Genomic DNA, 26,917 nt, shown 5'->3' with positions numbered 1-26,917 from the left:
GGCTCCCTCCCACTCCTCTGACACTTGACAGTCAGAGTTGGGCCTTACTCATATGGTGACAGGTGTGCTTGTCTGCAAGCAGAATCTGAGCCTGGCCTTTGAGTCATGTAGAAAGCTGTGTCTGTTCAGCTAGGAGTGATCAGTCTCCATGAGAAGGTGACTGAGAGTTGAGCTGCTGCTTCGACCATGAACCTTAAGTGAGTTTTTAACAAGGTCAAGCCTTCAAGTGAGCAAGTGAGTGAAGGTTTGGGGGATTCCTACTTTGGCTGTTCTCCAAAATAACTTCCTGAAGGGCAGTCTTTCACCTACATAGATGAAGTGGTCCTACAAAAAGCACAGAATGCCTCCTCTGTCTGGGGCACTATTAGACAAGGCCCTGGCACCACCTGGCAGGCCACCAGCCCTTTGCCACCTTTCTGTTACAGAAATATCCTTGCTGCAGCTTCAAACCAAATAGAGGCAACCTGTTTGTCTGCCATCAGATTATGTCTGTTCCTTCTGCGTGCTAGGCACTGGGAGGACGTGGTGGAGGCTGGCATGGTCCCTGCTTTCCTGAATATTTGTTAAGCAAATAAATTATACAAATAATCATTAGAGTAAAATCTGACAACTGCATGAAAGAAATGTATGAGGGGAGGGACTAGGAGAGTATGTTGTAGAGGGACCCAATGTAGGGAACACCAGGGAACCTGGTGTTCATGGAAAAAATAAAAAAAATTATTTTTAGTTGCACTGGGTCTTCCTTGCTATGCATGAGCTTTCTCTAGTTGCAGCAAGTGGGGGCTCCTCTCTAGTTGCAGTGTCTGGGCTTCTCACTGCAGTGGCTTCTCTTGTGGAGGCAGGCTCTAGGGCATTCAGCCTTCAGTAACTGCAGGTCCCAGGCTTTAGAGCACAGCCTCGATAGTTGTTGCGCACAGGCTTAATTGCTCCACGGCTTGTGGGATCTTCCCAGACCAGGGATCAAACCTGTGTCCCCTGCATTGGCAGGGAGATTCTTAACCACTGGACCACCAAGGAAGTCCCAGGGAGCTACTTTTAAGGGGTGATGTGTCAGCTGAGCCATGAAGGACAAGATCTAGCCAGAAGGGGAGCAGGAGCAGGGTGGGATGAGGTGGGGGGAGGGGATCTTGGAGCTCCATAAGAAACCAAGAAGACCCGTGATGCAAAGCGTAGTAAGCCTGGGGAAAAGTGCCTGAGATGAGGTTGGGGAAACAGAAGGGAAGGCAAGTAACTGCTTCTTTGCCTTCATCCTGGTCTGAATAACTCCTTTCCGAAAAAGCAGGGAAGGGTAGTTGAGATCCACTCAAACTGCTATGGCATGCCCCCACGAGAGGCTGGTTCCATCTCCCTAGCTCAGGGCACACTCACAAGAACACTCAGGAGAGGCTCTCGCCTGGGATTCACACAAATAGAGTGATCCTCACAGCCCAGAAGAGGTGGGAGAGAGGAAGCAAGAACAACTCGACACCTACTTTCCGTACAAATCCTCTCTGTGTGTTTCTGCATGGCTTTGAACTATTTATTACTATATGACAGAAGCCATTTCCCTATTTAGATGGTTCTGCTGGGAATTCCACACCATCACCCCCCTCCTGAGGACGGAGATTTAAAAAAAAGTCATCTTCCAAGATTTTATACTTGGATTTCAGAAACTAAATTACATTACTACGTCCGGTGAGACGGCGCCATTGCCTGTTCCTATCTGTGTGCTCCAGGCACTGTGAGGCCGATAACATCAGTGAGTCGAAGCAGCTCAATCCAGACAATTTGCAGCCGGCTGGAACTGGGCCAGAGGTGGGTGGGTGGCAAAATTATCTCAGAATCCAGAGCAGTCCAGGGTCGACTGTACTCTGCCACCCAGGAGTTTCCAATTCTTCCCACAGACCATCAGTTTTTCTACCTATACAGAAAGAACTTGTCCTAGTCCCAGCTACATGTAACAAGGAGTGGAGAATTACTCTCTTAAACATCGCAATAGGATAAAATCACCAGGGAGCCAATGCTTTGGTTTTCACTGGAGTGAAAGATAGAAGGGAGTAGGGGAAAGAGTAGAGGCCATAATATGACAAGGCAGATTCCTACTGCCTGTGAAATTATGTGTCCATATAGAAGCCCTGGTAGCTCAGTTGGTAAAGAATAGGCCTGCAATGCAGGAGACCCAGGTTTGATCCCTCTGTTGGGAAGATTCCCTGGAGAAGGAAATGACAACCCACTCCAGTATCCTTGCCTGGGAAATTCTATGGACAGAGGAGCCTGGCAGGCTACAGTCCATGGGGACACGACTTAGTGACTAAACCACCACCACCATAGAAGCCAAAGGACTTCCCAGGTAGCACTAGTGGTAAAGAACCTGCCTGTCAGTGCAGGAGATGTAAGAGATATGGGTTCTATCCCTGGGTCAGGAAGATCCCCTGGAGGAGGGCATGGCAACCCCTCCAGTATTCTTGCCTGGATAATCCCATGGACACAGGAGCCTGGTGGGCCACAGTCAGGGGGTTGCAAATAGTCAGAGGAGACTGAAACAACTTAGGACACAGACATGGCACACAGGGAAGCCAAAATACTCCTGAAAAATGGTTATTCTGGGCTGCTTAGAAGCGGAGATGAGACTAACTTTGTAACTAACTTTCTGACTGCTATAAAGTTGTAGAGTGAAGAAAAAAGCATTATTCCCCTGACAGGGAATATAGGAACATTTGGAGCTTCCTTTATTATTGTAACCAAAATTTAGCCCTACAGAACAAGCATTCCTTTCACAGCAAAAATTTTCAGCTTGTTGGGTTGTTTCAAATGTATCAAATAGCATAAAACATTCCTTCAACTCTAGCAGCATTCACAGATCTATTTTTGTAAATAGCCAAACACAGTGTCTTCATTTTCCAAACTTTTTTTTTTTCTTTTTTCAAAATACAGTAGGCCCCCAAAGTCAAGGTTCAGGGAGAAGTCAGTCCAACTTCATTGGATTTGCCAGTCCTCTGCCCTAGCACAAGCATGGCTTTCCTATACTTCAGTGCCCTGGGCACTCTCACAGGTTCTGGCATTTGGTTGCAGGAGACACAGAAAGTAGGGTCTATTACATCCACTCTGTACTATGCCCTAACTTTTCTCACAGTTCAGTTCAGTTCAGTGGCTCAGTCGTGTCCAACTCTTTGCAACCCCATGGACGGCAGCACTCCCGGCTTCCCTGTCCTTCACCATCTCCCGGAGCTTGCCTAAACTCCTGTCCATTGAGTTGGTGATGCCATCCAACCATCTCATCCTCTGTCATCCCCTTCTCCTCCTGCCTTCAATCTTTCCCAGCATTAGGGTCTTTGCTAGAGTCAGCTGTTTGCATCAGGTGGTCAAAGTATTGGAGCTTCGGTTTCAGCTCCATCCTTCTAATAAATATTCAGGATTGATTTCCTTTAGGATTGACTGGTTTGATCTCCTTGCAGTCAAGGGACGAGATCTCAAGCGTCTTCTCCAACACCACAGTTCAAAAGCATCAATTCTTCAGTGTTCAGCCTTCTTTATGGTCCAACTCTCACATCTACCCATGACTACTAGAAAAATCATAACTGATTAGACGGACCTTTGTAGGCAAAGTAATGTTTCTGCTTTTTAATATACTGTCTAGGTTTGTCATAGCTTTTCTTCCAAGGAGCAAGTGTCTTTTAATTTCATGACTGCAGTCACCATCTGCAGTGATTCTGGAGCTCAAGAAAATAAAGTCTGTCACTGTTTCCATTGTTTCCCCATCTGTTTGTCATGAAGTGGGGATGGATGCCATTTTCTTAGTTTTCTGAATGTTGAGCTTTAAGCCAACTTTTTCACTCTCCTCTTTCACTTTCATCAAGAGGCTCTTTAGTTCTTCTTTGCTTTCTGCCATAAGGGTGATGTCATCTGCATAAGAAGGGTGTCTGATTAGCAATTATTAATAAGTCAAGGAGTTCCCTGGTGGTCCAGTGGTTGGGACTGGGTGCTTTCACTGCCATGACCTGGATTCAATCCCTTATTGGGGAACTAAAATCCTGCAAGCCACATAGTGCGACAAAAAAAAAAAAAATTTTTTTTTAAGAAATAAAAAGAAGCTATAGTATGTTAGCAGAGAAGGCAATGGCACCCCACTCCAGTACTCTTGCCTGGAAAATCCCATGGACGGAGGAGCCTGGTGGGCTGCTGTCTATGGGATCGCACAGAGTCGGACATGACTGAAGTGACTTAGCAGCAGCAGCAGCAACATCAGTTCAGTTCAGTTCAGTTCAGTCGCTCAGTCGTGTCCGACTCCTTGCGACCTCATGTTAGAAATAAAACTATTAAAAAAATAAAGTCAAGCAGTTCTTTAGTTTTACCTTACTTTTTCCGAAATGTATTATTGAAGGTATTCAGAGTATGAAATCCTGATCACTAAATAATCATGGTCACTCAGAGTATAGGTTCTGAGACTGAGCTTCTGCTGGATGTTCATAGTTGATGGAGCAGGTATTCAGGTTCTAGAAAAATCTCAATGCAAGCTGTGCCCCTTGAATCCCTCTGCCCCAGATAGGCTGCTCTTATGTCTGTGCAGGCTTCCTGCCAAAGGACTAGGAACCCAAGGATCTTTGCTGTTTTTGCCATCCCATGGTGGGGCATCCCAGGACTTGGGGCAACTACACACCCCTCTGCTTGCTGTTATTTTGAGGTTGGTCAGACCCCAGTCAGAACACCTTGCCTTCAGCTCACTCTTGCCCACACTTCCAAGAAACAGCAAATCTGCCCTGATCTCCGGACCATGGCTGGACTTCTCTACTGAAGGGTTTCTCTCTGTGGGGAGTCTCAAGCTTCCCAAAGATCAGACCCATAATTGTTGAGAACAAAGTTAAGTTTTTGCCAAAGTGTCAGCAAACCAGAGAAAAAGCACTATGTCTTAAGTTCTTTTTCTGGATGTCCTTGAATAGCTCACCCTTCTCTGTTGGCTCTTTCCCCCAGTCTTAACCATCCCCTAGTTTCATTGTCCTTCTCAAGACCTCATCCTTCCCTGACACCCATGACATCAGCCTCCCCGTGGTCCCCTGTCTGTCCACAGCTGTCAGTCTTCTACTCCACCCCCTTTAGCTTTGGTGTTGGCCAAGTTCTTTCTTCCCACCTTCATAGTTATAGTCACACATACACACACCCCTGCACAAAACAAAATCATTAAACTTACTCTTATTTCTGTTTCTCTGTTATCTGGTGGTAGCACAATTTACTCAGGCACCTGAATCAGAAAAAAACTTGGGAGTCATCCTAGCCAAGGTCTTTCCCTCAAACTCAGATGCAATCAGCCACTGAGACCTGACAGTTTGACCTCGACGTGTTTTTCTTCTGCATCCCCTTTGCTCCAACCCCACTGACTGCCTTTTGCCAGCTTTTATCACCTCTTGCAATGCCTCTGCCTCTGCCCTGCCTCTAGTTTGTGCATTCCTTCCTATTCTCCCACACCGCTCCCAGAGTGATCTACTTCTATAAATCTGACAATGGGCTTAAAGTCTTTCAATTGCTCCCCATTATTTCCAGTTAAAGTCCAAAGCCCTGAACAGGACGTACAAAGCCCTTCATGATTTTAAGCTTTCGTCCTATTCTAGTCCCATCATCTCCCACTTCACCCCTACTTGTAATATCCCAGCAAGATTGAGCTGTTCCTTCTGCCTGCCATATAGTCATGCGTGTCTTCTTCCCACTCCTTTCTTTTCTTTTTTGTTATCTATTCCTTTCTTTTTTAAATTAATTTTTATTGGAATATTGTTGGTTTACAATATTGTATTAGTTTCTGCTATACAGCAAAGCAAATCAGTCATGTGTGTCCATATATCCCCTTTTTTGGATTTCCATCCCATTTAGGTCACCACAGAGCACTGAGTAGAGTTTCCTGTTCTCATTAGTGATCTATTAGTTATTTGTACATAGTAGTGTATGTATGTCAATCCCAATCTCCTAATTCATCCCACTCCCCTCCTTTCCTGTTCCTTTCTTCATCTGGTTCACATCTACCTCCTACTCATCCTTCATGCCTCAGCTTTCTTTGAAGAAGTCTTCCCTAATTCCCAGGAGTGGGATAGATGCTTCTGTCTTATGTCCCTAAAACACTCACCACAAACTTCTTTCTGTTCTAGCCCTTCTCATATTATTAATATTAAAATTAACTGCGTATTCATTTACCTTACTTACTGGCCTATGAGCTCTTCATGGGCAAAGGCCACATCGTCTTTGTATCAGCAGCACCCAGCACAGTGCCTAGAATGTAATATAAACTGCGGAACCTGAACTGAATGAGCAGCTGAGACCTTTTTGTCTCCCTTTCTTGTACTGCCCTCTGTGTTCCTCTCATGGGTTCAGCACTCTCAGCTCTCAGGGGTTTTTCCTGCTTGCTGCTTCCTGCCAGTCTCTCTCTCTCCATCTTGAGTTATTGACAGCTTCATGGCTCTAATACTTTCTTCTATGGAGAACTCATTGAGCAGGAGGCCGGTGATCAGAAAGCATGCATACCATTTTCTCAAGAGGAGCTCTGAAAGTGTGCAGAGCACTACAGATGTGATTAAACTAGTGCCAGCCTTTGAAGTGCCTGCTTTACAAGACAACAGTCCTTCAGCTAAGTTCTAATGTATTGTTAATCTCATGACTTCATCTGATGTCTCTGAGGAGGAGCTGGGATATTTTTAAATGAGCAAATTAGATTCCAATCCTAGTGCTTCCACCTTCTAAGTGTGACTTTGAACATATTGCGTTATACAACCTGGTTCTTCATTTCTGAAATGGGAATATTTACCTTACTTGGTCTTTTAGGAGGATTAAATGAGACAACACACATAAAGCACCTAGCACCATAACTATTCATAGAGCAGATGTTCAAGAGATAGTAGCTAAAAAATTTGATAAATTCCGAAAGAACCACACCTGGGCTAAGCTGTTCTGAGCAGCTCCCTGCCTGGCCCCAGCTAGAGGTCTTATCAGAGCTGCCTCCAACAGCAGCACCTCTGCTGCTGTAGGTCCCTAATGTCCTCCCCAGCAAATCATCATCCTCTCTTCACACTAAGAATTAACCAGATTAAGGCTGGGGCAGAGAGCACTCAAAGGGGCTGCCCGGGCCTGGTCTCAGTGTAGAGGGGCTGGCCTGCTCTTCAAAGTGTGGACCCTGGACTAAGAACACTGGTATCACCTTGGAGCTTCTGTGAAATGTGGATACTCATATTCATGTCCACTCCTGACCTACTGAGACCCTCCTGGGTAGCTCAAATGGTAAAGAATCCGCCTGCAATGCTGGAGACCTGGATTTGGTCCCTGGGTTGGGAAGATCCCCTGGAAGAGGGCACAGCAACCCACTCCAGTATTCTTGCCTGGAGAATCCCATGGACAGAGGAGCCTGGTGGGCCACAGTCCATAGGATTGCAAAGAGTTGGACACAACTGAGACTCCAACACTTTCACTTTCCAGACCTACTGAATCAGAATCTACATTTAAACAATATTCTCAGATGATTTATATGCACTTTACTGTTTAAAAAGTACCACCCTAAAGGTACATAGATATGCTCAGTGGTGTGGAAGGATATAAGCTGTACAGGTGTGTCAGAATGGTCTAGAAGAGATGAAGCCTGCTCAGATGTAATCAGAGCAAAGAAGGCATTCCTCAGAGAGATAGGCTGCAGAGCTCTAGGGAGCTTTTTGAGTAAGTGTTGATTATTTGTTGTTTCAGGGTCCCTACCTGTGGATGCCTCAGGATTGAGGTGGTAGCCTTGAGTTATCCATTCAGCATTACTGCACCAGCCAGGGAGTGACAGGTGGGCAGGGAAAGACTCCCTCCCACCCTGAGCCCGGGAAGCCCCTCTAGCAGGGACTCCACGATCATCTAGCTTTGCAGAGGAGTATTGTTTCCCTCTGCTAAGTCGCTTCAGTCGTGTCCGACTCTGTGTGACCCCATAGACGGCAGCCCACCAGGCTCCCCCGTCCCTGGGATTCTCCAGGCAAGAACACTGGAGTGGGTTGCCATTTCCTTCTCCAAGGCATGAAAGTGAAAAGTGAAAGTGAAGTCACTCAGTCGTGTCTGACTCTTAGCAACCCCATGGACTGCAGCCTACCAGGCTCCTCCGTCCATGGGATTTGCCAGGCAAGAGTACTGGAGTGGGGTGCCATTGCCTTCTCTGTATTTCCCTCTAGAGATGCATAACCAGCAAATGGCTGTCTTCACAGCTGAGAACTTGCCTTGAGCTTGGGCTAGTGTAGAACCTCCCCTCTCCCTACTCTTCCACCACCATCTGACTTCTCTAGGGAAACTCAGATAAGGTTCACGAGTTTCTCCCTCCCTTCTCTGACCTCCTCCTCTCCTGGGCTGGGCCCTGAGCCCCCAAGTCACCTTAGCATCAACCTCCCTGCTGCACAAAACAGGCCTGGTAAATGTGACTGCTGGGGCCAGTAAGGGTTTGTTTCACCAGAGCTACCATATCCCTATCTTAGGACTGTGAATTCATGTTTGCCTTCCCAATGAAAACACTTTCCAGCCACCCACCTACAGCCTTTTGACCCTTCCTTATGGGAGAGTTGTCTGTGCATCTCGTGGTAAAGGAAAAGCCCCTGATGTACTGAGCCCCTTGCATCTCTGTACTTGACCCACAGAAACAGGGTGGACTGGGTGCCCTGTGACAGAGTAGGGGTTGTACTAGCAGCAGCATTAAAAAGTAGTGAGAATAGAGTCCTAGCCCTAGGGCTAAACATCACCAATCATTGCTTTGAGTCCTCTTGCCAAAGTACCCGTTGACCTAAGAGCTGATCCTCTGCTTTGATCAAAGTAAAAGTGCAAATTGCTCAGTCATGTCTGACTCTTTGCCACCCCATGGACTATACAGTCCATGGAATGCTCTAGGCCAAACTACTGGTGTGGGTAGCCTTTCCCTTCCCCAGAGGATCTTCCCAACCTAGGGATCGAACCCAGGTCCCCTGCATTTCAGGCAGAGTCTTTACCAGCTGAGTCACAAGGGAAGCCCCCTGATCAAAGAAGAGCCTGACCCTCTTTGTCTGGGAGGATAAACAACCTCCACTGCCATCACCTTCTCTGTGCTCCCCCCACCCTTCATGCATTCCTGCCTCTCATGCTCCTCTCTCTGCCTTGAACAGGCTAATTTGTGTGCCTGTCAATTCCCCACCTTAGACTAAAGTCTTCTTGGCAAGAACCAGGTCTTGGTGTTTTTCCCTCCTCAAAATGCATTTTGTCCTGCCTGCCCCCTTGTTGGTCTTCAGTGAACATCAAATTGCTTTTTTTTTTTTTTTTTTTTGAACAAGTTGCAAGCATTAAGCTTCCCTGGTGGCTCAGACAGTAAAGAATCTGCCTACAATGTAAATTTGATCCCTAGGTCTGCAAGATCCCCTGGAGAAGGAAATGGCTACCCACTCCAGTACTCTTGTCTAGAGAATCCCAGGGACAGAAGAGCCTGGCGGGCTATAGTCCATGGAGTCTCAAAGAGTTGGACATTACAGAGTGACTAACACTTCACTTTCAAGCTCACCAGTGCTTAATTATTGGGATGACCAAAAAAAGGAAAGAACAAGGGACTGCTCTGGCCAGAGATGCAAGTCGTCTTTATGAGCAAAAAGTGGTGCTTGCCAGGCATAATGGAGGCTGGAGAGTTAGATGAGTCTGTAAGGCAGAGAAAAGGCAGAGGCAGGAAATGCCACAGAGGGGATAAGCTACTTCATACCAGCCCTCCAAGTCCATTGTTCACCACACACAAATAGCTCTTTACTCTTCCAAGGCCAGAGGAAAGGGGTCAGAGATGGCAGCCCTGGGAAGACATCCCAAACACTTTCAGATGACTGCTTTCTTGGGAAATACAGGAGTCCAGAAGAGTTATGAGCCAGTGCAGGCTTGGCTCAGTCTCTTGAGTAATGGAAGCTTATCAAACATCCTCAAGTGAGATTTGGAGCCAAGATCCAGATGAAGATCCATCCACAAGTAGTCTGGTACAGACCAAATGTCAATGTTTGTTGACATTTCTCTTGATTCAGCTCCCTACCATGTGCAGGGATAAAGGACCAGTCTCAAGGACTCTCCAACCAAACGCCCTCTATCAATTCCTTGGCAGCATCTCTCCTTGGTGTTCTGTGCCTCCTTCCTTACATTGGGGAACTAGATTCCACATCCTGGAAAGAAACCAAAGGGTCCTCTGGACCACACTCCTTAAAGCCCTATTATCCCTGAATATCCAATCCCCTTCTTTGCCTCCTTTGGACCCTGTCCAAGTAGAAGGCCCTTAGAACCGCAGATCCCTTGGCCCCTTTAACTCCCTTGATTTTGATTGATTTTGGAATCATTTCTATGCAAAGTCTCATCTCCAAAGTCTGTGTTGGCTGAAACTGAATTAAATAAGAGAAGGGACTGCCTCCTCTCCACTGCCCACCCTCATACCATCTTCTTCTGCCTCAGGCCCTACCAGTTAATCTCTTTTTTCCCTCATTTTTTTCTTATTGTGGTAAAATAAATATAACATAAAATTTATCACTTCAACCATTGTTGATCTACTTTTTAAAAGAATTTTACACCTTCACCCCTTTCTCCATTAAGTGAGATGGCCTCTCCCTAAAGAGGTTGAAATAGGAGCGGTGACGGGGGGAGCAGGATGTGGGACTCAAAAACGTTTTGGTTCACCAGACTGTAGAGGCTAAGACCTGTGTCTCTGCCCAGTCCAAGGTAAGACAGGAGCCTGCTTAATATCTGGCTCAGAGGATGAGCTTGGGGATAGGGATGAAGTTCAAGGACTAGGCCAAGTCAAGCCTCTCAGAGGAACCAAGGTTTCTCAATTTCTGGCCCTGCCCCTGTCTCCTGGGTCAGGAGGCTCATCCCTTAGGCCTTTTTGCAGAGGCTTCCCCCAAGCCACTGTTTCTATCTAGTTGTCCCTGAGTTAGGCATTTGCCCTATCTCCCAGACAAAGGCTTTGTTCATAGGATTTCCAGGTGCATAGGAACAACAGAGCATCAATCTAGGATAAGCAGCCCTAACCACAGAGAAGGCAAAGCAGGATTCTAAATCATTTTAAAAATTCACAGGTCCTTTGTCTCCCCCAAATGAATCTGGGGCTTCCCTGGTGGCTCAGTGGTAAAGAATCCACCTGCCAATGCAGGAGACACAGTTTAATCCCTGGTCCAGGGAGACCCCACATGCCTCAGAGCAACTAAGCCCATGCACCACAAGTACTGAGCCCTCTTGTTGTGATTACTGAAGCCCAAATGCCGTGGAACCACGTGCTCAGCAACAAGAGAAGTCATTGTAATAAGAAACCTGCGCACTGCAACTAGAGAGTAGCCCCTGCCCGCCATAACTAGAGAAAAGCCTATGCAGCAACAAAGACCCAGCATAGCCAAAGATAAATAAATGCAATTTTCTTTTTAAATGAATCCAATTCTTTGCCATCCCAGTGCTAGCTTTGTATCTTTCACCATCCTTTTCTCTCCTGTTTCTGAGTAGCTATTTTTGAAAACTAAATAATAGGTAAGGGAGTGGGAGCTGCCTATCTTTCTGAAATAACTCCAGAGCCGTTTTGGTTCATTGTCTCACCCCAAATCTGAAAGCAAGGGAGACCTCCTCGGTGAGGTTTGCCTCCTGGACCTGCAGCTTCAGTCCCAGTGCCTGCAGCTGATGTGCACAGGCCAGGGACCAGCTGAAGCATGGCAGCCAGCTACCTGACAGTACAGTGCTCCATGTAGAGCCTTGGCCAAGCTGCAGTGTAATAGTCTTCTCTCCTTTTGTTCTTAATCAGTAGCTTCAAGTCAGGAATATTTTGTCTGGCAGGTAATGCCCAGAGGAAATTCTATTCTTTGAAAGAAGATTCCCCAGAGGGAACCAGGCAAATAGGACTGGAGAAGAGCTCTCTTGGAAAACAGTAGATAGATGTGATGACCTGAAATACCCTGGTACACAGTGAAAAATAAAATACTAAAAAACCAGCTATAGCTATTGGTTGTGACTAGAAGCATTGTAAATTGGAACAATCCTCTGGGAAAGCAGCTTGGCAGTATGTATCAAGAATCTTAAAAGCATTCACACTTTTTGATTTATAATAGTGCAATATTGCAAACCACCTAAATGTCCAAAATAAGTGAAGGGTTAAAAAGTTATTGTACGTCCCCTTTATGGATATCATGTACCCATTAAGCTGATGGTTAAGAAAACTATGTAAAAATATGGAGAGTTAAATATGCCCTAATACTAATTTTTTAAAATATAGAATATAAGATACAGTATGTTTTTCTTGAGAGTCCCTTGGACTGCAACAAGATCCAACCAGTCCATTCTGAAGGAGATCAGCCCTGGGATTTCTTTGGAAGGAAAGATGCTAAAGCTGAAACTCCAGTACTTTGGCCACCTCATGCGAAGAGTTGACTCATTGGAAAAGACTCTGATGCTGAGAGGGATTGGGGGCAGTAGGAGAAGGGGACAACAGAGGATGAGATGGCTGGATGGCATCACTGACTTGATGGACGTGAGTCTGAGTGAACTCCGGGAGTTGGTGATGGACAGGGAGGCCTGGTGTGCTGCGATTCATGGGGTCACAAAGTGTCGGACACGACTGAGTTACTGAACTGAACTGAACTGGTTTTTCTTTAAATGTTGTTCTATGAATAATTATTAGCAGATACTTTCTGATTATAGTAACAAAGTCCAACTCAAGCTAATTTAACCTAAAAAGGTAACTAGACTGTAAGGACACTAGATTTTCTCCTAATACAAGAGGACAGGCATGTAATCAAACCTTAGAGGGACAAGTTCTAGAACCAGAACCTGAAATCAAGGGAAGACTTTCTATCTCTTGTGTTTCTTCTTTCTGAACATCAGCTTTATTCTTGTCTCCCTGCCAGTGACCTTCTCTGCTACCTAATATATAGTCTTAAGCTTCACGTCTCCTCGTAGAAGCCCCACTTCCCAATTCTGGGGGATGCTCTGATGATCCACCTGGTCTAAGCAAGGATGGGACCACACAGACCCAACAATGTACCTACCTAGAGGCCCACACCTGTAACCATGAGGACAGGTGAAACACCAGCTCCCAGAGAGGGAAGCCCCTTAGTGTTGCTACTGTAGTATACATAAAAGACTCAGATACACTAGAACATTAACAAAGATTGCCTCAAAGTGGTAAAGCTAAATGTGATTTTTTAATTTTAGAATGTATCTCTTTATAATAGAAAAATCTATTAAACTTGCCATGGCTAAAGTTGTTTCTAGCCATGGGTTTCTGCATTTTGGTTCTCCCAATGACAGTCACCACAAAGCTACTAAAGCTTGGTGGGTGGTGCTTCTTTTGGGAATGAATTCCATCTTAGGAGCTGTTTAAGGAAACAGAAAATCTTCAGCTATACACAAGACCCCCTTGAGTTCTTGAACTCTAGCCCAGCCACAAGAATCCTTTCAGCTTCCTTCTAGGGAGCTTTGCTTCATCCCATAATGCTCTGCAGAAGTGTGGTGTATGTGGAGAAGGTGTGTTTTCTTCCCTACTACCAGCACCCAGTCCAGAGCTGGAAAGGAGTGGCCACTCAGTATTGACTTTGTTTGAACTGAGTCTTCTTATAGAGAAAAACCTTGAAGAGTGAAGAGATTTAGACTGATAAGAGAGGCCTCCCTGAACTACGCAGGGTCCTCTGATCCCTTTCTCGAATTCAGGCTTCATAGACTTCCCTAGCTTTTCTGTTCTTCACCCCCGCCCTTGTAAGAGCTACAAACAATATTTGGAGAGACTGTCTCCGTTATGTTTCCCTGACCGCCTTCCAGATATCCCCCCAAAGACCTTACTCCTAACAGAGGTCTTTGTCCTTCCCTATAAGTGGGGCCCCTAAGGGTCTTAATATGTCCTGAAAGGATAGAAGTCCTGGCCAGTTGCCTGGCAGAAATGCTAGCAAAGAGGGAGACGGGATAAAAGTGGGAGCTCACCAACCATGGTACTCACAGGACCTCAGATCCTTCTCTGGAGTCGGAACTGTCATTGGCCAAATGATTCTCATGTTGAGCCAGAGAGGGATGGGAATGCCTTAGAGGCTGAATGGACAGCCATCTGCAGGGAAGCTGAGAGGTCTAACCAATGCCTAAACTGCTACTGAATATTCTTGGACTGGACGTTAGGTTTCTGCCAAGCCATGGGCATTGGACAGAAAGACATAGAGTTGCATTCTTTTGGATCTCCCTCTATAATATTGAGACTAAACATGCTTATTACCACCTACTGCCAAGGGATGTTTTGGGGGAATGGCATAACTCTTCAGGGAGCCACAGCCTCAGGAATTTCTGAGCTGAACCACTTGTGACAGAAACAGAGTTGGTCTTTGATACCCTATCTTGCTTTCTCTCTGCCCATCAGAGAGTGGCCTGAGCTCCAGATCACCCCGTTTTCCTTTCCTTCTCAGTACTACCTGTCCTCCTGGCCCTGTTCCTGTTCCTGCTCTAAGTCTGTTCTACTTTCTCCCAGGGGAACTGAACAAGGTACAGACATGACTATTCCAGAGGTAGCCTTTCAGCATTTCATAACTCAGAACTGCTTCCACCAGCTCCCTCCTAAAACTAGAGAAAAACTCATGTGCGTTAGGCAAAGAGAGGTTAGATAATGTTGATACAAGCACTTTGCCTCTTCATACCTCATTCTAAATCCATTTCATTTTCCATATTCCTGAAAATTAGTGCTTGAAGGTGAGGACAGAGGTTACCTTTCCTGTGGGAAAGCGAAAATTGAATCATGTTGTTACCTTGAATCATCTTTCAGTCCATAAGACAAAGGCAAAATTGTTCAGCACCACGGAGAGTGCCTTTCATCCTGAAGGCAAGATCAAGAGCTGGTGAAAGTTGAGGATTTGTAGCTGAAACCCCTGCCAGTCTGATCTCCTTCCACTCCTATCCAGCCACCAACAGTCCCTCTTTTCCTAAACCCCTTAGCATTTTCCCCCTTCTTTTACTTAACTAGGCTTTTAGAAATGAACTCCCTTAACTTTCCACCCACCTTTCTGTCTCCATGTTGTCTGCATCCTCCACCCATTTTCACCTCCCTTCCATTTCAGTAAGGAGTGTTCCTCCTCTCATCTGATTCTGGTTCTATCTTCTCTTGACTCCTCAAAGACCATAGTCCATCGAACATCTCCCTTTCTACTCAATTTTCTTCCCCTCCGTGTGAAACAGTGGTCATGTGTTCCCTCCCTCCAAAGAATCCTTCAACTCCAAAACTCTCTGACTGTCATTCATTCTCACTCTGTCTTCTCAGTTTAGCTCCTTGAGAGAACAGCCTGTGTTCACTGTTTCTACTTCCTCATCTCCTATTCCCTCCTACATCCCTTGTATTCTGGGCTCTGTTCTTACCATTCAACCAAAACTCTGTTTGCTGAGGTCACCTATGACTTCCTCACTTCTAAATATTATCTTTATCTTATGGAATCATGTATTAGTTTGACACTGTTGATTTGTTTCACCTGAAAACTGCTTGAATATCTTCCTGGATCTTTTTCTACATCTTGTCTTTCTGCTCCTACTCAGTCTTCTTCTTCCACTCATTTCCTAAGGTTGGATGCTCTCCAGGACTCTATTCTTGGTTCCTGTCTGTTTCACTGTGCTTGTTCTCCCTGAGGTTATTCTCCTCTGTGGGCTTCAATTACTGTCAGTCCACAGCTCTTTCTTGAGATCCTGAACCTCAATTCCTACTGACTAATGATGTCATCTAGTGTCCAAAAGACACTTCAAAGCTCAACCTGTCCCAAACTGAGCTCATCTGGTTTTCCCTGACCATAGTTATACCTTCTCCTGCATTGTCTGTTTTAATAATTACTACAAGCATCCCTTTCCCAGTTACCCCACACAGAAAACTAGGAGTGTCTGGACTCCTTCTACATTTTATCTCTGAGGTCTGCCACTCTACTGTCTTTAACATCCTCCTTTATGGCTTTTTATCTTCTGCTTAGTTCAGGTCTCTGTCATCTCTTGCTGGCACTGTTGCAATAGTTCCCTAAATCCCAGTCTCATTTCCTTCCCACCAATCTTCTACATGACTTTTAGAGTGTCCTTCTCCATCTCAAACCTCATCATGTTACTCCCCTACTCAAGGCTTCACTGGCTCCTCTGCCACCATCTTCTGAGTAAAGAACAAAATCAAGGCCCATCTTCCACCATCATCTGAGCCCTGCTGGCCCTGCAACTTTATTTCCTGTCACTCTTCATCATCATACCTTCTAGGTTTCAACTGTAGCAAAATATTGACTGTTTCTTGAATGTGCAATGCTAGTTCCAGGCTTCTGAGCCTTTGCAGATGTTCCCTGAACATCCTTCCTCTTAAGATAACTGGGAAACTGATGTTTGGAGATCTTTTCAAGTGTCTTCCTCTGGGAAGTTTTCTCTGACCACCCTCCCTTTGTCCCTTTCCCTCTACATTTATGGCTCTTGTTACATTTACTGATAATTACTGGGAACTCCTTAAGAATGGGTCTATTTCTATATATCTTGATGAGCCCCAGGCTGACCACTGATAACTAAGTGAGGGAAAAGCAGCGTAAGGAAGTGAGGAGAGAGAGGAGACAGAATGATCCCTGATCAGGCCCCTCCTCACCCTGTTGAGCGAGCATCTCTTCCGCAGATATCTCCCCACATAAGCCAGGTCCCAACCTGGGTGGTGACAGGGCTGCTGCTGTGGATTGGTCACTGCCAGAGTACACTGTTCATGGCTGTATGTCCCACAGAGCCTGTACTAATAAAAGCCTCATAGCTATACCACACATAGAGTGTGGAAGATGTAGTATATATACTAAAGTGAAAGTGAAGTCACTCAGTCATGTCTGTCTCTTTGTGACCCCATGGGCGGTAGCCTGCACCAGGCTCCTCCGTCCATGGGATTTTCTAGGCAAGAGTACTGGAGTGGGTTGCCATTTCCTTCTCCAGGGAATCTTCCCAACCCAGGGATCGAACCCAGGTCTCCTGCATTGTAGACAGATGCTTTATCATCTGAACCACCAGGGAAGTCCTATATATATACTAAATACTACTCTAAATGCTTGCATATTAAGCACTAGATTACATAGTCTCACTTTATCCTCACAGAAACCTTTGACATAGGTATTAGTATAAGCCCCACTTAACAGATGTAGAAACTAAAGCCCAGATCACATAGCTAGTGTTATAAATGGAGGAACCAAGATTTTTTTTTTTTAAAGAGTAGTCTAAGTGGTAATTTGTTGAAGCTAGTAATTTGTTTGATAGGTACCCAGGATCTCACTATACTGTTTTCTCTGTTTTCATGTAAATTTAATAAGTTCTATAGTAAAGCTTTTTTAAAAGATTGGGCTAAATCAATGTGTTTTAAACTCCCTCTCCCACCTTTCTTTTAAAGCAATAAAACCCTTTTTTCAACCAAAATCTTGCAGAAAGTCTCCTATGTAAGTGAAATAAAAATGGATCTATTCTGGGGATTTCCCTGGTGGTCCAGTGGTTGGGAATCACCTTGGAATGCAGGGGACGCGGGTTTGACACCTGGTCCGGGAACTAGGATCCCCTGTGTTGCAGAGTAGCTAAGCCCTGTGTGCCGCAACATGCCTACACACCACAGCCAGAGAGCCCATGCACCGCAATGCAAGATCCCACATGACACAGTGGAATCCCGTGTGCCACAGCTAAGACTTGACACAGCCAAATAAATATGTAAAAATGGATCTATTCTAATTTTAGGGAAGCCAGACCCCCTCCTGTTGCTCTCCTTTCGCACTCAGCCCTGCCCACGGCCCAGGGTTTAGGAAACACAGTTGAATAAAAATCACTGGACCAGACTAACTCTGAAGATTCTTCTGGTACTTCTGCCTTCCTCTAGTTATATTGGTTTTGCGCTGGTCATTAGCTGATTTATTCCATCCCAGAAACAGTGAGATTGAGCTATTAATCATCTCTATAGTCTTTGGAGAATTTGCATGCAGGGTTGTAGAAACATGGGCTGCTGTTAGAGATGCATTTCAATGTCTGTCTCTGCTGAGTGTTTATTAATAACCTTGCTAATCACCACTCTAGTTTCTGGATCTAGCTAACTCCTGTCAGATGTCCTTGGGGGGCATTTTAAATTTTCCCTGATTTCTTCGAGCCAGATGCTTCCTTCTGCCTGGATTCCTCTCTGATACTTGTATTCATGAATATTTCACATCTAATCTCCCTGATTATATTTCCATGTGGTGGTCATGGTGCATTGGCTGCACTTCCCAGGAAAGACATACAGGAAGCCCACAGTGAAGGCTTGAGCTTGCAGGCACAGTGCCAGAATATTTGTTCCTGCCTCAAAGTTGGCCTTCCATCAAGGACAGTGATGGGGATATGCTGAATGGGACCTCGCAGTCTAGGGCTTTACATGCTGGCTCTTGACCTAAAGGGATTGGCAGTGTCACTCAGGAATCCCAGTGGCCTTAGGGAACACATGTGGGTCCCTGTGACCAGAGTCACTCAACAGCTTCCCACTCAGGCCCCATCCTTCCTGCACTGGCCCCCTCCAGTGTTGCCACCCAGGACCTCCAGCCTGAGAGAAGACACTCTGATGGACTCATCTGCATCAAGGAGGGAAAAGTTAGCCACAAATGCCCAAGCACTTGAGTTCTTGAAGTTAACTGTGGGAGAAGGCAGAGGTGATGGTCAAAGAGGCAAGATGAGCCAGGGGGCATAGTGTCCTGGAAGCCAGGGGAGGAACCCTTTCCAAATGGACATGGTGTGTGTGACATGTGACAAACACTACAGAAAGAGGAAAGGAAATTGGAAATCTGCCCGTGCTTCCCTGGGAGGGCCCCACAGGCACGTCTGTGGGTTCTACCTTTGAGAAGCCCTCGCTCAGGCAGCCTTGGGAGTGAGTGTCCCTGCAGCCTAGTGCTCACTGGCTGGTCTCCATGTCCCCTGCAGGCAGCACTGTTTTGACCACAGAGAGACATGGATGGGTCACTAGAGGCCTCCTTCTCCAGGGCAGCAGGGAACAGGTGCTGCCAGAGATCAGTCTCCCAAGGAGGAGCTGAGCCAGGGAGGCAGAGGATGAAGGACTTGAAAAGACCAGTGGCTTGGGAGGTTGCCTGGGATGCATGCACTGAGCCCCCAGTCCCCCCCACCTGTTCTACCCTTCTGTACCATTCCCTGACAGCTAAGGCTGGGAATCAGAGAAGAGGACACAGGCCCGGGTTCTGCCCTCGGGAACTCACAAACCACTGTGGCAACACAGCCCACCCAGGCCTCGCACTCTGGATGGCCTAAAGAAACACAGACAAGACCAGGATTTCCCTCCAAAACATTCTAGACTTTTCCCTTTTCCTTTAATGGCAAGCATGTTTTCATCCCCCCTGCTTCCTTCTAAAGGGAAACTAAACCACCATAATGGCTGCATAGCTTTCCTTTAACAGTCACCAGAAGCCACTCAGATCCCTGGGCCTGGCCCCACAGGGCCCATCCTCCAGCATTCTCCCTGCCTGTCTGCTCTCCGTGTCCCCAGAGGCAGAATAGGCACAGCACTGGAGCCTCTCTGCGATCCTCTGACCTTAGGCTTACCACTCTGTGACCCTAGGTGGATGGTTAGGATGGCAGCATCCTATGTCCATGGCTGGTTGTCAGTTTCTCAGGGAGAGGGTGAATGACTCCAGTGCCTTCCAACTGACTGAGGCAGAGTAGGACAAGGCCCTGGATCTTGTGGCAGAGATTTAGGGGTGTTCTGGAGAGAATAGTGAGGCTAAAGTAGGACTTGGAGCAGCATAACACCCATAGCAATGGGAAGAAGTTGGTAAAGAGGGCAGTGAGGGAGACCAAAATGGTTCCAGACCCTGGACAATGCACAGAATGCATGCTGTCTTGTCATCTGTCATGTCCAGCCCTGTCTGGGCAACACAGGATGAGCTGGCCACCGGCTGACTTGCCATTGTCTGTCTTCTCACCCGCCATTCCAAGCCAACCATTCAGGTTCTCTCGGGAGACACTCTTTAGGATCCATCTGTGAAATGGAGACGTTCTCACCAGAACTGCATGGCTACAGCCTGGAAGTCTAGCCTGGCTCAGCCAGTTAGTTCTCTGGATCCTGGGAAGGGATCAGCCAGAGCTGGGGAAACAGAGGAAGAAGGCCCGTCTCAGGGAGCACCTGCTCAGACCTTAATCCAGACTTAAACTCACAGGAACCTAGAAAGATCTTTCTAAACAAGGCAGGGCCCTAAGGAGCATGGCAACTAGTATGGGAGGCAAGAGAAGGTCCTGTGGGTTTAAAGAATCACAGTAGGCTTCCTGGAGGTGGCAGATGACATGGGACTTAAAGGACAGACACCCAGATGGGTGTAAATAGGGCCGAGATCCTGGACTTTTCCACCCAGCTCCCGATCTTCCTTCCATGGTAGACGGGTCTATCCCTCCCTTCCTGAACCCCACCTGCTGCCAGGGAGAAATACCCACAGAGGACTGGTGAGAACAGCCCCCTGTGTTCACCTCCTAACAGCTCCCTGTCCCCCTGCTTTCTCCCCCAGGACCCAGCCGCCGCCTCCATCTCAGACGGAGACTGTGACGCCCGGGAGGGTGAGTCAGTAGCCATGAATTACAAACCATCCCCGCTCCAAGTGAAGCTGGGTGAGTGTGTCTGGGGGGTGAGGGAGATGTTGGGCGTGGACAGGCAAGGTGCGCTGGGCTGGGTCTGCAAAGAGGTACAGCTCAGGCTAGATAATTCCAAGACTCTAGCCACCAAGTCACTGGCACCACCAGGTACCTTCTCTCCTGCAAGGCGAAGAGGGAGGTGATAATTCTCTACAGATGCCCAGAGCTCTAGAGGCATCTCTAGGGCCCAGAAGGCTCCAGGTGTTCTGGAGCATAGCTGCAGGAACCCCAGAGAGAGGGTCAGAAGCCCCATCAGACACTGGACCAGGTTGAGAGGAAGCTGCCTTAGAAGTGGGCATCAGTTCCTGTGTCTGAGGGCAGAAAGGAGTGAGGCTCCCAAAGCCTGGAACCTGGCTCCTCTCCCCTAGAAGCTGAGCCCCTCTCCCCCTTCCTAATCAGCCTATCTGGATATCTCTGGATCTTGTTGGCTCCTGTTTGGAGGAACTTTCCCTTAGTTTCTTAATAAACCCAAAGCTCTCCTGGCTTCCCAGGGTCTCCTTGGGGGTTTATCTCACGTCCACTCCAAAGTCAGTTTATGCTGCCGCCCAATCCTTTGAGCCACCTCTCTCCCAGTCACTGCCCAGAGCTCCTTCAGCTGCTGCACTCACTTTACCTCCCCACAAACACCACCTCTCTCCCTCAGGGACCATCTCACTCACCCAAGGCTGCCATACATAACAGACTTCTAATTTTTAAAAAATGGTTTCAGGAATTCCTGGTGGTCTCCTGGTTAGGACACTTCATTTCCACTGCTGAGGGCCTGGATTCAGTCCCTGGCTAGGGAATTAAGATCCCACAGGCCATGAGGTGCAGCCGTCAATAAATAAATAAATAATTTGTTTTCATGAGTGAAATATAGCTCACACAGTACATCCAGGAAAGAGTTAACAATTAAATGCAGGCCATGCCCATCCTTCAGAACTTCTCTGCCATCCCGGCCGCACTCCTGCTCATCTTTCTCCCCAGGCTCCAACTGCCCATCAAATACTGGGCCCTCTCCTTAGACCTGAGAAATCTGTTTCAAACCTTGCTCTGCAGCTGCCAGGACACCTTTTCAGAGTCCTGTTATATTATTCAGCTTTTCTTTTTTCCTTTTAACTTGCTTTTCTCCTTCCAGACCAAATCCAGGGAGCCCCTCAGGCTGTTTTTCTAAACAAGAGAACAGTCCTCTCGGTGGAATTTATTCATCTTCCCAGGACAGGACATCAGACTCAAACTGCAGCCAGTTTATTTGCTTATTATTAAACAATAATTAAATTAAACAATTTAACAACACAAGTATTTAACAAGTATAACTTCTTTACTCTTTCCTGTCATTTTCTCCTCAGAGATCATCATTCCAAGCGTTTTGTTTTTGGTTTTTAGTTTTTTCTAGTTTTATTTTATATTTAAACACAAGTGGTATCATACTGTCCACATTTTCTGAAATTTTTTTCTTTTTTGTTTTCTGATTAACGTCTTAGAGCCCCTTCTAAAATATCAATATATAGAGAATGACTTCTTTTAATAGTTGCATTGTAGTCTGTAGTTTGCTTTAGCAGTTTATTAGCATTTTTTCACTGTTTCAAACAATTCCAGCGTGCTTTTAAAAACAACGTTTTCCCCGCTGACCATTGTATTACCACCACAGCTCCTCTAGAAAAATTCACAGCCTTATCCCAGTTGCGCGGAGGAGAGTCCCCACCAGGAACTTATAAGGCAAATTGCACCCCCTAGAGGCTTGGGGTGGTAATGGCAGCTGCCTGCGGGGAAAGGAGGTGGAGGTGGGTTTGAGGGCGTGAGATAGATGAGCAGTGGCAAAGAAAGAGGGTTAGACAGTGGGAGACGAGAGACATGGAGGTCGAGAGAATTCCAGAGTCACAGTAGCTATAAATGCCCATCCCATCCTTCCTCTCTGGAACTTGTTGTTTTGTGATAGCTTTCCCCTGGCAGTCCTTTTGCCAGTATCGGAGCTGCTGTGAGGAGGAGGAATGGGTAGACAGGCCTCCTGTAGGGCCCAGGCAGAAACTGACATCTGGTAGCAGAGCCACACCAGGCAATGGGTCCCTTGGTTGCCAGTCCCATGAATCTGTAGGTTCTAGAGCCTCGGAGAATCCATAGGCTGACCGAGCAGTCAGAAGTAGTGTCGGCAGAGGGGCCCCCCAGCCTGCTGCCCTTACCCTGCTGCCCCTCCCGCTCCACAACCTTCAGCGGCTTCTCTTCCTTTTCCATTGAGCCCAGACTCCTCTGCTTGGCATTCAGGCCTTCATGCTCCAAGTCTGTAATCAGAGCGGGCCCCCAGTCCCTTGTGCACAGGACCTCATACATGACTGGTGACACAGATGTAATAAATAAATGACTGAATAAATGTATCCAACTTTTCTAACCTGACCTTCCTCCATCTTCATCCTTCCATCCAGTCCAGATCCACACTTATTACACTCACTTCTAAATGCACTTTTCTATACACTACCCTTCCTTCCTCAAATGCCCTCCTCTCTCTACCTCAAGTGGGCTTCCCTGGTGGTTCAGAAGGTAGAACATCTGCCTGCAGTGCAGGAGACCCGGGTTCAATCCCTAGGTCGGGAAGGCCCCCTGGAGAAAGGAATGGCTACCCACTCCAGTGTTCTTGCCTAGCGGAAGCTAGCGGACAAAGGAGCCTGGTGGGCTACAGTCTATGGTGTCACACAGTTGGACACAACTGAGTGACTAACATTTTCACACTCCACCTCAAGGTGTCACCTGCAGGAAGCCCTGCCACCCTTCTATTCCATCTCTCCCTCTCCAGCCTTTCTCTGGATCAAACACATGCTAGCTAGCCCACTTGGGAGTACAGTTCCTGGAAGATGGGGGTCAGCCCCCTCCTGTCACCCTTCACTATCTGCCTCAGGTTGGGCAGAGCAAAGTACTGTCTCTTTCAAGATGCAGGGCCTAGAGTTGGATCCTTGCCTCAGTTCTTAGAGAAGCAAGGGGTTTCACCATGGAGGCCAGCCCAGGCTGTCCTGAGTGGTAAGGCAGGCTGGCCCTGGAGGCAGGACACAGCTTCTTTCCCATGTTCCCCTGCAGAGAAGCAGCGGGAGCTGGCCCGGAAGGGCTCCCTGAAGAATGGCAGCATGGGTAGCCCTGTCAACCAGCAACCCAAGAAGAACAATGTCATGGCCCGGACAAGGTAGGGCCCCGCCCCACCCCACCAGGACCCTGTCTCTGCTGGTTCTGAGCCTCCCCTCTTCCCTCCCTCCTCAGGCCCAGCTCCTCTCTGAGAGGAGAGAATCTCATCGGATCAAGGTGGTGGGGTGGGATGGGGTAGGGTGGGGTGGGGGCGGGGAGGGAGGTTGTGGGGTGTGGCCCAACCCAGTTTCTTGCCAGGCTGGTGTGCTTCAGTTGCCAATCCACTCCCTCAAATTCTCCACCCAGGCTGGTTGTCCCAAATAAAGGCTACTCCTCGCTTGACCAGAGCCCGGATGAGAAACCACTGGTAGCCCTTGACACGGACAGGTGTGTATGGAGACATCGGGGCAGCCAGGCAAGCCGGAGCAGTGTGGGAATGGGAATAAACAAGTGGGCTGAACAGGCCACACCTGCTTTACTGTCAGAATGAGGGTGTCCCTCAGCCAGGAGCTCTCCGAGGGTGAATCCCCAAAGAATGGAGATGGGGGGAGCAGAGACAGGAAAGGGGATCAGTGCAATCTGCTGCTGTTCCAGGACAGCTGACCTGGCAGCTGCCCCTAGAATGGGCCCTGATGCTGTGGTACCCTGCCCACTCTGAGGGAGGAGCCCTACTGCGGGGCACAGACCTGGCTAGACCTAGACTTTGGGGAAACCCAACAAACCCAGGTGATTTGAACCTAGGAAAAAGAGGGGCAAGGCTGTGGGGTAGTAGCAGCTTGATTTAGAAGGAGGTTAAGGGTAGTAACGTATTTAGAAGGGTGGGGCTAAGGAACCTGGCTTAAAACTGCATTCCCACAGCAAGCATGGTTTCTGCTAAGATTGTGCTGTTTATTTGGAAGTGTGGGGGGAGGGGGCAGTATTGACTGATGTGGGGGAGGGTAAAGAGAGTTTTCTATTTAATGTCTGGAAATCACTTTCTCTTTGCCTTCTCTCCTCTGCGGCCAGTGATGATGACTTTGACATGTCCAGATACTCCTCCTCTGGCTACTCCTCTGCTGAGGTGAGGCCCCACTGCTTCCTGCCCTAAACGCACCTCAGTAGGACCACCTATAGGGGAAGGGGTGGGGCTAACACCAAAACACCCTGAGCAGAGCAGTGGGCAATAGAATGGGAAAGACTAGAGATCTCTTCAAGAAAATTAGAGATACCAAGGGAACATTTCATGCAAAGATGGACACAATAAAGGACAAAAATGGTATGGACCTAACAGAGGCAGAAGATATTAAGAAGCAGTGGCAAGAATACACAGAAGAACTATACAAAAAAGATCTTTATGATCCAGATAACCACGATGATGTGATCACTCACCTTGAGTGCTGGAATGCAAAGTGGGCCTTAGGAAGCATCACTATGAACAAAGCTAGTGGAGGTGATGGAATTCCAGTTGAGTTATTTCAAATCCTAAAAGATGACATTGTGAAAGGGCTGCACTCAATATGCCAGCAAGTTTGGAAAACTCAGTAGTGGCCATAGGACTGGAAAAGGTCAGTGTTCATTCCAATCCCAAAGAAAGGCAATGCCAAAGAATGTTCAAACTACCGCACAATTGCACTCATTTCACACACTAGTGAAGTAATGTTCAAAATTCTCCAAGCCAGGCTTCAGCAATATGTGAACCATGAACTTCCAGGTGTTCAAGCTGGATTTAGAAAAGGTAGAGGAACCAGAGACCAAATTGCCAACATCTGCTGGATCGTAGAAAAAGCAAGAGAGTTCCAGAAAAACATCTACTTCTGCTTTATTGACTACGCCAAAGCCTTTTACTGGGTGGATCACAATAAACTGTGGAAAATTCTTCAAGAGATGGGAATACCAGACCACCTTTCCTGCCTCCAGAGAAATCTGTATGCAAGTCGAGAAGCAACAGTTAGAACTGGACATGGAACAACAGACTGGTACCAATCGGAAAGGACTACGTCAAGGCTGTATATTGTCACCCTGCTTATTTAGCTTATATGCAGTGTACATCATGCAAAATGCCAGGCTGGATGAATCACAAGCCAGAATCAAGATTGCTGGGAGAAATATCAATAACCTCAGATATGCAGATGACATCACCCTTATGGCAGAAAGTGAAGAAGAACTAAAGAGCCTCTTGATGAAAGTGAAAGAAGAGAGTGAAAAAGTTGGCTTAAAGCTCAACATTCAGAAAACTAAGATCACGGTATCTGGTCCCATCACTTCATGGCAAATAGATGGGGAAACAATGGAAATAGTGACAGACTTTATTTTGGGGGGCTCCAAAATCACTGCAGATGGTGATTGCAGCCATGAGATGAAAACACACTTGCTCCTTGGAAGAAAAGCAATGACCAACCTAGGCAGCATATTAAAATGCAGAGACTTTACTTTGCCAACAAAGGTCTGTCTAGTCAAAGCTATGGTTTTTCCAGTAGTCATGTATGGATGTGAGAGTTGGACCATAAAGAAGGCTGAACACCAAAGAATTGATGCTTTTGAACTGTGGTGTTGGAGAAGACTCTTGAGAGTCCCTTGACTGCAAGGAGATCAAACCAGTCAATCCTGAAGGAAATCAGTCCTGAATGTTCATTGTAAGGATTGAAGCTGAAGCTGAAACTCCAATACTTTGGCCCCCTGATGCGAAGAACTGACTCATTGGAAAAGACTCTGATGCTGGGAAAGGCTGAAGGCAGGAGGAGAAGGATGAGATGTTTGGATGGCATCACTGACTCGATGGACATGAGATTGAGCGAGCTCAGGGAGTTGGTGATGGACAGAGAAGCCCAGTGTGTTGCAGTCCATGGGTCGCAAAGAGTCAGATGCGCCTCAACTGAGGTGGAGCCGGTGCTGGGTGGGGCTAAGATCTGACTCCGCCTCCAGTGGCGGGCGCACAGGGTTAGGGGCGGGGTTCGGACCCAGGTTGGGACAGGGCCCTGAACTACAACGGGGTGTGACATAGAGGCGACAGCTTATGGGCGAGGGCCTGAAAGGGACGGGGCGAACAGAAGCAGGACCTGAGGTGGGAAGTTGCCCTTAGAAAGGGGTGGGGTGAGTAGCAGGGCCAGGTGGAGCCCCAGGAGGATGTGCCTGTAAGGGAGATCAGAACTGAGGCTGGGGCCTAAAGGAGGTGCAAAGCCTGGGGTTTCTGGAGAGCCAGGGATGGGACAGGGCTGGGTGTGAACGGCTGGTGCCTGTGGATGGCCCCGAGCCTGACCTCCCTCCCCTT

At 47.2% G+C, this 26,917-nt stretch overlaps 1 protein-coding gene across 6 annotated transcripts in view; it reads left to right on the top strand.

The window, feature by feature from the left end:
- Positions 1-26,917, top strand: part of FAM219A (family with sequence similarity 219 member A) — a 61,449-nt gene that overhangs the window by 31,600 nt on the left and 2,932 nt on the right. For 3 of the 6 annotated variants that reach the window (XM_055578865.1, XM_055578864.1, XM_055578863.1), the window contains exons 2-5: positions 20,460-20,508; positions 23,629-23,731; positions 23,977-24,057; positions 24,676-24,730. In XM_055578865.1, the coding sequence (XP_055434840.1) occupies positions 20,460-20,508; positions 23,629-23,731; positions 23,977-24,057; positions 24,676-24,730 (288 nt within the window). Of the gene's footprint in view, positions 1-20,459; positions 20,560-23,628; positions 23,732-23,976; positions 24,058-24,675; positions 24,731-26,917 lie in introns of all 6 variants that reach the window. The other 3 variants (XM_055578862.1, XM_055578861.1, XM_055578860.1) reach the window with 1 other exon arrangement.

The sequence above is a fragment of the Bubalus kerabau genome, chromosome 4 (genome assembly GCF_029407905.1).
Source record: "Bubalus kerabau isolate K-KA32 ecotype Philippines breed swamp buffalo chromosome 4, PCC_UOA_SB_1v2, whole genome shotgun sequence".
Classification (NCBI taxonomy): domain Eukaryota; kingdom Metazoa; phylum Chordata; class Mammalia; order Artiodactyla; family Bovidae; genus Bubalus; species Bubalus kerabau.
This window is presented reverse-complemented; position numbering and strand designations above follow the sequence as displayed.